Source organism: Mastomys coucha, unplaced genomic scaffold, assembly GCF_008632895.1.
Source record: "Mastomys coucha isolate ucsf_1 unplaced genomic scaffold, UCSF_Mcou_1 pScaffold1, whole genome shotgun sequence".
Classification (NCBI taxonomy): domain Eukaryota; kingdom Metazoa; phylum Chordata; class Mammalia; order Rodentia; family Muridae; genus Mastomys; species Mastomys coucha.
In genome coordinates this window covers 72,864,476-72,879,961 of record NW_022196891.1, presented here as the reverse complement: position 1 = coordinate 72,879,961, position 15,486 = coordinate 72,864,476, and the positions used below count along the sequence as shown (strand labels likewise).

At 42.7% G+C, this 15,486-nt stretch overlaps 1 protein-coding gene across 1 annotated transcript in view; it reads right to left on the bottom strand.

The window, feature by feature from the left end:
• The window catches only part of Wdr64 (WD repeat domain 64), a 126,840-nt gene that overhangs the window by 44,527 nt on the left and 66,827 nt on the right, over positions 1-15,486 (bottom strand). Inside the window, exons 11-15 of the mRNA XM_031390517.1 lie at positions 14,422-14,548; positions 11,170-11,318; positions 8,495-8,618; positions 5,741-5,916; positions 2,721-2,900 (exon numbers count right to left, since the gene is read on the bottom strand). Of these exons, the coding sequence (XP_031246377.1) occupies positions 2,721-2,900; positions 5,741-5,916; positions 8,495-8,618; positions 11,170-11,318; positions 14,422-14,548 (756 nt within the window). The remainder of the gene's footprint in view (positions 1-2,720; positions 2,901-5,740; positions 5,917-8,494; positions 8,619-11,169; positions 11,319-14,421; positions 14,549-15,486) is intronic.

Here is a 15,486-nt window from a genome sequence, read left to right as displayed (position 1 = left end):
TATATATATACATACATACATATATATGTATATATATAATTTAATAAACAATAAATTAAAAATGAAACAAGTAAATCTAGCTGGTTAGCACAAAAAATTATACTGGCTGGTTTTGTGTGTCAACTTGACACAAGCTGCAGTTATCACAGAGAAAGGAGCCTCCCTTGAGGAAATGCCTCCATGAGATCCAGCTGCAAGGCATTTTCTCAATCAGTGATCAAGGGTGGGAGAGCCCATTGTGGGTGGTGCCATCCCTGGGCCAGTGGTCCTGGGTTCTATAAGAAAGCAAGTTGAGAAAGCCAGGGGAAGCAAGCCAGTAAGATGCACCCCTCCATTGCCTCTGCATCAGATCCTGCCTCCAAGTTCCTGCCCTGTGTAATTTCATACCCTGACTTCCTTTGGTGATGAATAGCAATGTGGAAGTGTAAGCTGAATAATCCTTTTTCTCCCCTACTTGCTTTTTGGTCATGATATTTTGTGCAGGAATACAAACCCTGAGTAAGACAGAAATTATCTTAAGTACCTTCAAAGCACTTAGTTTGACAGTACATTCCAAGTCACATGTACCCTGAGGCCAAAGTCCAGTGCTAAGGAAGAAAAATCTGAACTGTGTCAGCAACTGTCTTGTGGAGGATTTTATTATTCTCCTGCAGCTACATTCTACAAGAGCATGATACAAAGTAAAGAGCCTAGGCATCACATAGATGTATTGAACAAGGATCAGCTAAAAGAAGCAAGATTTTCCTGCCAGAAAAAGAGATATTAAATAAAACAAAAGTAGCAAAAGCCATTTACTCTAAAATTCAAATTGAGAATATCAGTGTTAAAACGATATGTATTTTTCTGATAAAACTTTTTTTCCTAGTTATGTCCATTGAAAAATCTATTTATTAGTCCACTGAAATGGTTAAAAAATCTATATGCCATATATACATTATATATATAAATATATATATACATATATATATATATACACACATGTAGATATATAGAAGAACAACATGGAAATAAAGAAAAGGTATTAAAAGGAGAAAACCATTAGAAAGGGAAAAGGTGGAGGAGAAAGCCATGGGATATGTTCAAATATATGGCATACTTAAATAAAACTGTCATTATACAACTAATCATCTTATAAAAAAGAATGGATACTAATAATCTTTAATACCATTTTTTGAGAGCGTCTCATTCTCTACCCTCGTGTGGCCTCAAACTCATGGCAATCCCCAGGCTTCAGCCTTTTCGGTGCTCTAATTACAGATGTGAACCAGAACGTGTAATATGAAAATTGTTTGACGATAAAATTTATGAAATAATGTTGTTACGTAAAGGAAAAGAGCTAAAGTCATGTGCAAGCCATGGTATTTAACTCCCAGATCACAGGAAATGTGGAAGGTCTTACAGGGCACCAGGAGGGTATGGTTGTCAAACTCCAGATGGGCAGTGAAAAGGTGGCGTTTCATAAGTACATAGAGGGTTAGGGTTAGGGTTAGGGTTAGGGTTAGGGTTAGGGTTAGGGTTAGGGTTAGGGTTAGGGCTAGGGCTAGGGTTAGGGTTAGGGTTAGGGAGGAGAAGGCATTTCCTCTTAAAAGCTTCTATGTAGATCTGTCAATGCATATGATCTTGTTTGGCCCCTGTTTGAAGCAATGTAAGATCAAGAACTTATGAAGAAAGCTGTGACTCTGGTTTGAAGATTAAACGTGTTACAGTACTCAGGTTTTTAATAAGTCACACTAAATGTGCCTAGAGAACAACAAGGATGCTGCCATTTTTGAAAGAATCGCTGCTGTTTAGCAATATCTACTGAAACAGTTACGGTTGAAAAGACTCTACAGATGGCTAGTGTGAGGGACTGTTATTAGGTATGAAAACAAAAATATTGCCATAAACAAAACAATTTTAATGCCTAGAATTTAACTGCACTATTTAATGTAGTTTTTTATATTTTAAAATTCTCCATGACAAAAAAGTTCAAAAACTAAGGAATTCCACTTTTGACGCCGCTTCATAAGAGGAAACACAGGAATGGTTGGAGGGATCCTAGCGCCTGAGGTTGCACCTATGGCTTTTATTGTGCGCACTAGACATAGTTTCTAACTACCTTCTCAATTCTCATCTCTTTCCACGTGGATTAGAGCAGCCCTCACACCTTACAGAAACTTACAACTAGTCAAACTACTGAGAGTGAGCAATTGTGGAAGGCTCAGCCTCTTGTGGGGCATCTCCCTTACACCCCCTCTACAAAGCTCAGGAACCATTGTGGCAAGGGAGGCAGAAAGATTGTAAGGGCCAAAGGTCAGGGTGGAAGAGAGTGAAAGCATTATCTGAGCAGGACAAGGCCACCGCCCTCATGAACTCATAGCAGCTGGTTGAAGGAGCAAGATCAATCCAGTCTCTATCCTAAGGAGGGGGAGGGTTTCACAAGCCCTCACTCCTAACGGAAGATTAATGGACTGTTGATGGGCATCTGGGAGAAAGGGGTGGAGAGAACCAATTTTCTTAAGGGTAGGGGTCCTGGTAGGTTAACCATACTCTAGCAGATACTCAGAACAACATGGGTTCTTAAATTAAAAAAAAAAAAAAAGACACAACATTAGGGGATAAGGAGATAGGGTGGATCTGGGAAGAATTCTGGAGAGGAGTTGAGGTAAATATGATCAAAGTACATTGTTTGGAATTCTCAGTGAAAATACTTTAGAAAAAAAAAAAGAAATTGAACATACATAATTAGTTTGTTGAGAGACGGTTTTCTGGACGATTAACTCAACCTCTGGGAAAGGAATGGCCATTGCCCTTTCTTTAGCTGACATCTTCAAATGTACAATATGGCTCCCGTATTGCAGGTAAGGCATGGCGTCAGGCAGCTCCCATATCACCGTGAGGAAGATATCGTCTTCCTTCCCCTTTTGAAGAAGAAATTTAATAGGTGATAAAAAAAAGGTTCAATGAATTGTTTCCTTTGAGCTGTTCTTAAAAAGAGTAAAACAAACAAAGACTGGTATCCCATTATTCTGTCAACTCACAAGCTTTGTTCTTACACCCAAAACATAATTTTCTCTGATTCTCACTCTCCATGGTAACCAGACACCTGAGTCTGATGCCAGGCATGGAAGTTTTCATAGCTCTACATGTGCATGTTTTATGTCATCTCTGTATCTCTGTTGGTTAGTTTAATGTCAAACTGACACAAGATTAAGTCTCTTTAGAAGAGGGAACCTCAACGCCCCCCCCCCCGCCCCCGTTGTCTCCCCTCCATTGCTGCCTAAATGCTGCTCTGAAACTGAAAGTACTCTGACAGCCCTGGGCTGAAATCGGCCAATTGGCCGGACTCTACACGCTGCCCCCCTACTAGATTTGCCCTGTGGCAGGCCTGGAGGACATTTTCTAATGATTGATGTGTGAAACACCTACCCCCCCCCCCATCATGGGTAGTGCCACCTCTGGGTTGGTGATTGTGGGTATGATAAGAAATCAAGCTAAGCAAGCCATCATAAGCAAGCCAGTGTGAGGCACTCTTCCATGGCTTTGAAGTTCTTTGAGTTCCTGCTTTGAGTTCTTGCCCTTGCTTCTTTCAGTGATGGACTACAAGCTAGATGTGTTTTTATGTGTGTATGTATGTTAGTATGTGTACTCTTCCTTTCAATGCTAGGTGTGGTTCTGAGGCTTCTAACTATTTTTCTCATCTCTCTCTCCTCTCTCTCTCTCTCTCTCTCTCTCTCTCTCTCTCTGTGTGTGTGTGTGTGTGTGTGTAGAAATTCTTGGGTCAGCTTTGTTAGAGTAAGAAGGATTTCAGCAATGGCCAACAGTGAACTATTGTGTTCCAACAGAGCTAGGCTTCAAAGCTGATGTTTGGCCAGGGCTTAAATCCTGAGGCCTCTCATGATCTAAGTCTCCAAGATCAGAATCCAGTTTGCTATGAAAAACTGTGAGTGAAAGAGACAATGGTCTCAGAGAGGCTCCCTCGCTTTCACCACTCACTGAAATTCTGGTCTTAACACAATATATTGTCAACTCTGCAATGTGAAACAGGAGGTTTCCTCAAATGACCCTCATATATTTATTACTTTCTGTCTTCCAAGAGATTTCTTAATAGTTTAGTCTTTCAACCTTTAGTGAGAATCTACTATGGGCAGGGCAAGAATTCAGATTCAAAATAAAGTATCTTACCAAGCTTAATCTAAGGTTTTATATGGAGGACAAACATAGCCAACATGGAAATGGCTAAAGCAGAACTCGAATCCTTTTTTGATATGTGATGGTCCCACATGTCCAAGTCTGACCTTGAACTCATTCTGTAGTGGAAGGGGACCTTGGACTTCTGATCTTCTGCTCCTACTTCCTGAGTGCAAGGATTATATGTGCCCAGTTTATGTGGTACTAGAGATCAAACCTAGGGCTCTGTGCACGCTTAAAGCAAGCACTCTACCAACCAAGCTGTACTCCCAGCCCAGAATCATGGTTCACCTTACAGCCCTTAAAGTATGGTGAGCATCTCTGATTCCTGCCATTGGGATGATTGATCAGGGCAACTTCCAGAAGGCATGTGGCACTGTGATTTCTGTGGGCTGCCAAGGCATTCATCCACAGTCACATTGTGGACTATGCAGACAACAAGGGAAGAATCTATCACCTAGGAACGATTTCCCCTCTAAGTTTAAAAGGTACTCATCATCCCAGACAATGTTGGTGCTTCATCACTGCAATCCGATTCAAGACTTATTTTCTGATCTTAGCTTCCAGAGAACAGCAAAGACAGCGTTAGTCCTTGAGGTCTAGCTGACCGGGTGAGGGCTGCTCAGCCAGGATAAATGATGTTGGCTTCTTTTTAAATCTGAAGAAGGCATTAGTATTCCTAGGTGGTAATAGATCCTCAGGAAAAATAAATTAGCCTATTTCAATCCTCCCCAAACAGCCCTGAGCAGATTGCATCATTAACCTTAAAATACACAAAGTAATTTTGGTGAGAAACAGAAAAAGTGATTTGAGTGTCTTTGAATGTTTTATGGGCGGTAAGGGACATAATCTGCCAAGGGACCTTCCTGGGGAGCAGAGGATTCTTGCTAAGGGAGGGCGTGAGCAATGTCAGCAGTGGCTGATGTATATGTCACTGTGATCTTTCTGACACCCATTTTAGGGGCTCCTGAATGATGCTGAAGCAAAAATGTGATGGGTTGGATGCTGGGCCTGGGCAGCTGTGCTTTTTGGCATTTGCTTGGACCTGAGCCCAGTTGGTTAGGGGCATCATAGGACAGTTGGTGGAGAAGTGCTATCCTCACCTGACTGACAAGAGGGGAGTCGAATGGGGGAGTAGAAAGGTAGCCCACTCGGAACATTACTTGCCTCCTACTATGTTTGAGGCTCTAGATTTAAGCCCCAGCAGCACACAAATTGGGCAAGCAGGTAGGGTGGTATTTGCCCTGGGAAGGTAGAGGCAGGACATTCAGGATTCAGGGTCATTCTGGGCCACACAAAACCAGAGAGGAGAGAGTGAGACACATATACAGAGATATACAGAGAAACACACAATGAGGCAGAGAAAGAGGAGCACAGAAAGAGGCAGAGATATGGAGAGAGAGAGAGAGAGAGAGAGAGAGAGAGAGAGAGAGGCAGAGGCAGAGAGACAGAGAGACAGAGAGACAGAGGCAGAGGCAGAGACAGAGACAGAGACAGAGAAATGAGGATCACCATTGGATACCCCCTAGGAGGACCATTTGCAGTGCAAACATGGAAGCAGAAGTCATACCTGGATCATCTTGATAGTTCCACTGCGCTCCAAGGCAAGGATGAGGTGCTGATTCTTCACTTGGGGCTTGAGGAAAAACAGGCGCATCAGGCTATGTTCTTCCTCCACCCAGTCTTTCCCTTCGGGCATCATTTTTATTTCCTGCCCACTGCCAAAGTCCCAGATCTTAACTGTTCCTGAGGGCATGGAAAAAAGTGTCTGTGGGTAAGACGGTGTGCACACAGCCTGACTCTCAACACAGGGGACAGTGGTGATCCTGTTGAAGTGTATCCTGAGAAGTGCATTTCTGTGGACCTTGATTTGACAGTCTGATTAAAGAAAGAAGCAGCACAGAGTGGCGTCTTGAAAGCAATCAGTATTTGCCTTGGTTTGGATAAGTGTCCCCCAAAGGCCTGAGTATGAAGGTCTTGATGCTATTAATGGAGCCTGTAGTGGCTATTCCTTAGGAGTTGGGGCCTAGAGGTCCCAAAGGTCATTTATTGAGTCACTTAATCCTTATGCCTAAAAATTTACGCCCACTTATTCTATCAACTGGTTCTCGAGGAAGCATTTAGTTAACAAATATACTCCAGAATAAATCTATTCTGAGTAGTATGAGCAGTTGGTCACACCATCTACTCTAGAGCAAGCAGCTATTTCATAGGTGTTCAGAATAAGATGAGATGAGACAGTGGGGCTGTATGCGGCTCTCTAACCAAGTTCCTGCTTCTCCTCTCAGCCTAACATCCCCTCTCCACATCTCAGTCCTTAGCACGAACACTGCAATGATGTGACTGTGTGCCTCTCTGCCAGGCTACCTCCATTAGCCACATTCTTAGCCCATCCTTGATTTGCTCATTATCCACAGCAAGCATTCATTATACCCAGGATGCTCTGCACAGTAGCAAGAAATACCCAGGATACCCCGAACAGTGGCAAGAACTCTAGCTTCTAAAATGAAAACCACTATCTGCACTCTATAATTTGTAGAAAACCCACTCTATAATTTGTAGAAAAGCAATAAAAAAGAAACGATCCCTAATGAGCACTCAGGAGGCAGAGGTAGACAGAGCTTGACGTTAGCCTGGTCTACACCATGAACTCTAAGCCAGCCCGAGTTACACGGTGAGACCTTATCTAAAAAAACAGTCATCATGTTCATCAGGTGCACAGTCATTCCTAGCTTAGATAACCACTCAGATTTCCTCAGCCTGAGGCGGCTGCTGACTGTCCACACAAGGCAGAGATAAGTGTGTGTGTGTGTGGGGGGGGGGGGCTACTTCTCAGGTGTTCCTAAGTGAAGTGAGTTGACAATGAGAAGAGGTTGTGGCCAGAGTTGCCCTGAGAATCAAAGAATCCCATTTTCTAAGGTGCCTTAAATCCTAGATCTTTGTTGACTGAAATAACCAACAGTGTAGGAGGATCAACTGAGACCTCTTAGGAGAAACTGACAATACGGGACTACCGAAATAAAATAACATACTTGCATGCAAATAGCATTATTGCCAGACACGTATGGGGGTCACTTAATCTTTATGTCTGATCTAACGGTGATGTTGCTTGGCATCTCCATTACTAGTCATTTTCATAAGGATGTGGCAAGAGCCTATGGCATGGTGAGTGAGGCTGCTTTGCTCAGCTGTGCTCCTCAGGAACAGTGTGCTCCCTTATGCACTGTGTGCCGATGGGCTCCCACACCTTGACTCGACATTCATGATTTCATTCCTGCCGAGTTATCTTCTGTTCCCATTATCAAATATCTCACTTTCACATCGGGTGCACACTCATTCCATCAAACGCTTCGTGAGGAAGCATTTATTTTTCAAATGTACCCTGGAATAAATGTATTCTGCACAGTGCACATGATCGGCCACATCATCAACTCTAAAGCAAGCAGAAACTTTGTGGGTGTTTGGAGCAAGATGAGGGGCAAAGGTGGGAAGTCTGCAAGTCTCTAGTTCCTTCTCTCTCTCTCCCTCTCTCCCTCTCTCTCTCTCTCTCTCTCTCTCTCTCTCTCTCTCTCTCTCTCTCTCTCTCTCTCTCTCTCTCTCTCTCTCTCTCTCTCTCTCTCTCTCTCTCTCTCTCTCTCTCTCTCTCTCTCTCACACACACACACACACACACACACACACACACACACAATACACTATAGCAGCAGCAAGAGACCCCTAGCCTAATGACTGCCTTTTGGCTAACAACAATGGCAAAGGTGTCAGGACAGAATGAGTCAGGTCAACACAGCTGTTTCCCACCAAAAAATTTAAATGAGGTGGCACATGAAAGTCTCTTCAGCCCTAAGTACTGTGTGACATGGCTTTCCATAATGCTTTAACTCACTGTAAGTAGACAGACATGTTAAAACTGACAATATAGGTGGTACTCTGTAGGCCAGCGTACTGATTGATGTGTTTAATGATGAAAAGCTTTGGATTGTATATTTATAACTAGTTTTTAAAGTTAGCATAAAGCAGTGGGTTTTATTAGAGTATTTTTATACACACATGTCATATGTGAAAGGCTTTTGCACATTGTTGCACCAAACTTGCAAAAAGAATGTAAGGTACTGATTTGTTTTTCACATCAATATCAAGACATTCGTGGCCATGAAAGAAGATTCTTGATCTTGATATTCACCCAGGCATAGCCATCTCTCTGAAATATCTACATGTCAGCCTGATTCATACTTTCCCTTAACCCCGTAAACCTAGACATTTCTGCACAAATTCTTAAGACACCAAAGTGGAGATGTCACATTCCATACACTAGTCTCACTCACCGTTATATGCTCCCGTGGCAAAAAGAAATCCACTTTCATCAATTGCTGCACAGGTTAGTTCAATACTGATGCCATGAGGGTCGAGTATTTGGTATATTTGGAGACCACTCTCAAGTTCCCATACCTATAGAAGAGAAAAACATCAGCAAAACCGGGTATTCCAGATATCTGCCCTTCATTTCCAAGCAAAGTTGTTTTGCTCGTTTTCTTTTTTTTTAACCATTTTCAAAAATTTGAAAGTTGTACTCCGCACATCTCGCACCTTTCCCAGTATCCTGCTTGAGTGTCTGATTGCTCAAAGGCAAGCTGTGAGAGATGACTCCTATTATCAGTGACTGTGCTATCTCTCCCTATCTGCTACATATCAGGTAGGTGAAGCAGTCCCCAATTGCAGGAGAGTGGTCATGTGGAGACTTTAAATAACTGAGGGACATGCTTTTGAAGGAGGTCCGCCCCTCCCCTTCCTCTCTTTCACTTCCTGACTACCCCTCTGCCCCTCCCCTTCCTCCTTCACTTCCTGAATCCATGAGGCTAGGTAGGGGGTGTGTTCCCTCTCACATCCTATCGCATTGTGTTGCTTCATCAACTGTTCAAAGCCACTGGACCAATCCACCCCTGACGGAAGCCTCCAGAACCTTGTAATCAAAGCCAAGTTTTCCTTTCCCTGTCTCGGTTATTTTTGTCTCAGTAATGGAAATTACATTATTACTATAATGGTGATGCAAAGGCAGCAGCAAGATAGAAATACAAGAGTTAATAGTGCTCGATTAAGTCAATAGTGGATTCAAGAGTTAGAGGATAAAAGTGTGGTGAGCAGCATACTCAGTGCATAAATCCTAAGGAAAGAGCTCACTGGTCATTTTAGGTCGTTCTGTGACTAAAGATATGAGGCGTGGTGACAGTGAAGGGGTTGTGATTAGAGTCAGATGGATCATCTATGAAACAGCACAGCAGTGTCAGGAAAAAATCTAGAAACATCATGCTTAATCAACTCTTCCCATCGGAAACACGCAGAGGGAATGTAGACCTATAGTCTACGTCTCCCCTTCTTTTTGGCTGTGCCAAGTTCAGGTAAATTTTCTGGTCGGTGAGCAAATTGACCCACCTGGCGGCTCATGAGCTGGTGGGGGTGGGGCAGCATACTCAGAGGGCCAGGGGCAGAGAGGTGCACCTTTCTCCCGGAGCATGGCACCCAGGTGAAGGAAGGGGAGAAAGCTCCTGAATTGGCCCAATGCCAGATGGTGACCACTGTCTGAGAAGTAATAGAGCCAAGATTGAGGTGAAGTCAGTTTAGCAGCCCAAAGGCTACACTCTCTGCCTCTCAGCGTTGTGATAGACAAGGTCCTTAGGGGAAGAGAGAGAAATGTGGGTCCCTGCATAAACGGATCTTGAGATTACCTATCTCCAACTCTGAACTACAACCCCTCTCTTTCTAATATGGTAGAAAAAACTTCCTTAGATATTTCTGCTGTTGGGAAAGATAAGACAGACCATGCATAGGAGCACATTATTACATGAATATAGGGTGGAGTTTACTTTAGTCTATTTTATATGTAGCAGCAGCAGCAACAGAAAAAAAAATCCTATGAGAATTAACTGAATTCCAGGAATTCAGGCTTGAGGAAATCTCCAGTAGCTGACCAAAGAAGGTTAAAATATGAGAAGGAATTTCACAGGTTCCCAGAGGGTGGCTGGCTTCAGGCCCATAGGACTCTTCTTAGTGCATGCATGAAATAACAATAGAAACCTTATACACACCTCCAAGTATCACTCCTAGATGGTTTCAGTGGTTGTAATGACAGACATAGTTAGCATGGTCAAGTAAGATGTCACTCAACACAGTAGTAGATAGGGCTAGAGGTACAGAGCCCAAGGCAGGAGTGCACACAGTAGAGAGAGGCAGCCTTATATCCCACTTTCATATGAACAATAGTAGCTGTGGCAGTCACTTATCCCTGAGTCCCAGCTTTCTCGTCCTTAGAATTGAAGACTGTGTTTATCTGCCCAGACTATTTTTTGTGAGATTGCAAATGATATTATAGACTTCCATGGTCTTGGCACATGCCCTGCACATGTTAAGAGTTAACATGTCTTTCCCTTTCTCCTTGGCACACACCCTTAGTGAAGTTAAAATACAAGCTGGTTCTTTCTCCTTACTAGATTTCCTTTGAAATTTCTATTTAGCTCAAAGGGTTGGAGACACCTGCCACCAAGCCAGTTGACCTGAGTTCTATCCATGAAACCAACATGGGAGAAGGTGAGAATCGGCTCCTGCAAGTTGGAGACCCACACCCCTTCCCGTACAAAATAAATATATTGTAATATTTTTAAAATTTGTATTGTGTTATCTGGCAGAAGTTAATCAACCACGGGGCCTGAAGAAGTGTGAAACACTTCATCATGTACTAAAGAGAGCTTCAATATATCGTCTCAGTCTATGACCACTACATATAAAACTTGCCATTTTACCTATAAAAAGATAACAATTCAGTCAGGTAGTGCTGGTGCACTCAGGAGGCAGATGCTGGTGGGTCTTTGAACCTGAGGCCAGTGTGGTCTACCAACCAAGTTCCATGACATCAAGGGCTGCACAGAGAGAAATCCTGTCTTGATACCTCTCCCCTAACATTTCAGCTGCTCAGCCCTTTCCTGCCTAGGGAGCCATCACAACTCACCTTGATGATAGACTCTGAGCAGATCGTGAGCACTTGGTGGAAGTACTTGTTGTAAAGCAGCACGTTGACTTCTCGTTCATGAGTGTGAGGAATCTGCTTTGTGTCCTGTATCATCCTGGTCAAAGGATACATGTCTATCACTCCAGATCCTGAAGAGGAAGAATGAGAGGAGAGCTGTCACCAAGATGGGTGTGTCTGATGGTGCATCCTTGAAATCCCATGCACTCTCTGGAGACTGAAACAGGAGGACCATAGGTCCCACGTCAACCGAGTTGCATAGTGATGTCACATCTTAAAAGTGAAGTAAAAAGTGAAAACTTCTTACAAAAACATTGCATCCCTAGTTGTCAGTATCAGAAGTCTGAAATTTCACAGAGGATTTGCCCCAACCATCTGGTCAATGAGATTAGAGTATAAAAGGCCACTGCTTTAGCATTTAATGAGGTGAGAATATAGCTGACTACTCTAAAACATCTCTGACAAACACGGCAAATGCGAATCAGCGAGAGAAAAGCACTCACTGGAGACTTCATTATCTTTCAAACACAGGTCATTTTGACCTCCAGTTTCCTAATTTCTTAGTCTGCTTTCCACTTCCCTACTGTGCCTCTCCAGTGGGTGCACATCAGTGATGCTGTCCACCAGCCTTCCGCTGAATTGTGGCTTTCTCTGCTGGTTGAAATGGAGTCAGAGAGTTCTTCAAGCCAGCAAGTGATAACACACGCTGTGAGCATGGTCTGATTAAATATAATGAATGAGAATGATTGCAGGCCAGTGATTGCAACATCAATAGTAAAATTAATTTCCAAATCACCATAATAATAGATGTAGTTAGCTTGGCCAGGGTATAGGGAAGCATCATTCAAGCACTTTCCTAAGGGTATGACTTATGTCTCAAAAATCATATACCTGTGTGCTTTAGTTTAGTGCAATGTATGGAAATATTAATAATGATATCAAACCAAGCATTCAATAGTTGGTTGTTTTTGTTTTTCATTTGGTTTTGTTTTGTTTTGTTGTTGTTGTTGTGGTTGAGAGCCAGGGATCAAACTCATGACCCTTAGGAGGCCAGACAGCCCTGCCAACCCCTGAGCCATCTCCCCAGCCTAGTCGTTTGTTTTTGAGACAGGGTTTCTCTGTATAGCCCTGGCTGCCTTGGAACTCACCAGGCTGGCCTTGAACTCAAAAATCCTCCCTCTGCCTCCTGAGTGTTGAGATTAAAGGCATGAACTACCACAGTCTGCACAGTCTGTAGTTTTTTTAAAAAATGCAAACTTTCTAAGACTAGGCAACCTCTTCCTACTTTATCAATGTGGACATCAAGTTGCCACTCTGGGTGCTCTAGTGGCTATCTCAAATCATTCCAAAGAAACTCTCGAAGTCTTAGCAGAAGTTACTGGTTTCTTACGATGTTTAGATTTTATGATATAGACTATTCATTTGTAAATGACCAAGAGTGGAAGCGTGATAGACAGATAGCTATCAGGCTCTCAGGAGCATGCTGGGACCTTCTCCATGAGTCCTTTACCAGAATACTGACAGTTGACTGGACTGGCGTGTGGAGAACTGACACTTGTCTACTTTTTTGGCTAGTTGTACTACAATAATAGAAATGATGTAGGAAGAAAGGACAAATGCAGATTCGAGAGTCAGAAGTTCTGAGATTGAATCACAGCTCTGTTTTAACATCCTACCAGTCAGTTGAACTGTTTGAGGTTTGGTTTTTTGGCCATTTATAAAACTCCAGTTGACAATTCCTGCCTCCAAGGTCTACTAGGAAATGAAGGAAAAGAGTAAGAAGGTGTCAAATAGTCGTCATCATCATCATTATCACCACCATCATCATCACTATCATCATCATCACCACCATCATCATCACCACCATCATCATCACCAGCAGCAGCAGCAGCAGCAGCAGCAATTCATGACAACAGCAACAGCAACAATGTGTTCTACCAACCACTGAGTGAGCACAATACTGTTGTTCCCATGGTTCAGAAAGCTACTCTACACGATGTCACTTGAAGCTATGTACAGATTAATATGCTTGATGTAATCCTGGTGTCAAGCTGATGGCTGTCCTTTTAAGGGTCAGGAAATACCCAGACCTCGGTGCTTTTTTTGCAAATTAGAGTACCACCCAAAGTACACAAAAGTGGAAAGCATTTATGGCTTTTCTACTCTGCATTGTCTTCTCTGTCTTGGGATTTGAACCCTTCATTACTCTGATGACAATCGGGATGGAAATGCTAAACCCAGTAATCAGGTGGGCAAGTGTCCATGCTCAGTGGTGACATTTGAGTATAGCCATGACTCTGTTCATTTTAGAGGAGGTCAAATAAGAAGAGGCATTCACAACTGGAACGAAGTTCTGTTTTACAGGCTGGGAAATTATCTATTGAGCATGAAGTGATGGTTCACTTCTAACCCAGGAAAAATAAACAACACGAAATTAAAAATAATTACGTTCCCCAACAGAGAAAGCACCAATCATTTCCCTGCCTTAATTAATCCCCCAGGAACTCAGAGCAGGTGGTCAGTGGCAATATGGTTGGGGAAAGCAATTTTGGCTTAGTGTTCCAGAGGGTAGAGCTGCTATTAATATAGCCATCTTCCTTCTAAAAGCTGACGGCTGTGCATATGAACAGTAGCCAAGCAAAATGTCTAACAGGTTCTTTGTCTTTTCAGGGTATCTGTTGAAAAAAAGAACTAAACCCAAACAAACAAAAAAAAAAACATAAAACAATTTACCAGTTAATGCATTGTATTCAGAACTCATTTTCCTGGATTCTGCCCACTTCTCCCAACCCCCATTGCTCTTTATCTGGAAGCAAAGGCAGTTGAGGAAGTTTTTATCCAACTTGCAGAGTGGCCAATTCCTTACCAGAACTGTCTTGCTTCAGAAAACAAGCTCATGTTGGTATATGCGAGGATCATCACTCTATGAAAGTACTCATTCGCTGGACCCAAGAGTCAAACCAGAGCCTTAGACATAGCAACAGCTCCCTCACCCCTTTCTGCTTCACCTGGGCCATGTAGTCCTAGGTCACCATCTTATAGAACTGGCTCAGTATTTTCATAAAGCTGAGGTTCATCAATTGAAATATTTAAAGAAATTGAAATATTTATATTGTCACTAAGCATGGTTAGTCATTTCTTTTTCTTTGTGCGAGTTTTCATAGTAGGAGTTCAAGAGTTCTCTCTTTTAAAAAAATGTAAAAGACATGAAATTAGCTTATCAGGCACACATACCTGTAATGAGCATGCCATGGTTGGCATCGTATACCATAGAGTAAATCTGCATGTCTCCTGGCCCGCCTTGGCTGTCATGGAAGACTTGCAGTACCGACAGAGTCTGTATATCCCACACTCGGAAGACCTGGGAAATCAGAAGAGTCTGTACGCATTGTTATGCTCACCGTTAAGTCTTTAAAGTGAACTATGTTCTTACAAACATACAGTGAGAAGTGATTTACAATGTGAGCACACAGATGCTCTGATTCACCTTGGTTCTTGGTTCCCACATTAACACGGAATCACTGACTACAAACCATTGCTTAAAAGTATGTATCTAGTCACTGGATTTTTTTTTCCCCTCACTTACTCCCAATACTCAGACAACAGAACTAGTTTAGATGTCTAGTAAGAGATGAACGGATAAGGAAAATACGATGCACACACAGAATAGAATGTCATACAACCATCAAGAACAATGAAGTTACGACAGTCCCAAGAAAACTGATGCAACTGGAAATCACGCTAAGTGAAATAAGGTAGATTGAAAAAGAAAAAAAACCCCTACTCTGTATTTTCTCTTGTAATGAAACTAGACTTTAAATTGAGAGGGTGTGTTTATGTGGGTATGTAGGTCATAAGACTAGAAAGGGTATCGTGAAGGAGGAGCAAGAACTGTTAAGGGAGGTCAGCATCTGAGAAAGGAACAGAAGGGAGGCTGTCTGAAGATATGGAACCTGAGTGGGGACAGAAACGGAACGAACGAGAAAGAAATCCAGTAAGAGAGATGCATGAAGATGCCATTCTTGGATGTTGGTAGTATGCTAGTGCCTTGGAGAGTTCTAGTACAGATGAGGTTGTGGCTGCCTGTTGTGATCCGTCAACAGCTGCAAGCAGAGGGTGGCAGTGTTCTAGGGAAGATGCTGGTGCCAAAGCTTGGGAGAGCCGACCTGGAGCCCCGTCAGCCCTGAACACTCTTAGGAAGAAAATAAAACCAAACCATTTCAGAAAGACTCTGAATCGGCTTAAGGGACAAGCATAGAAGAGTCTCATTTTCACTAAGCAAATCTTGGGGTGACAGAA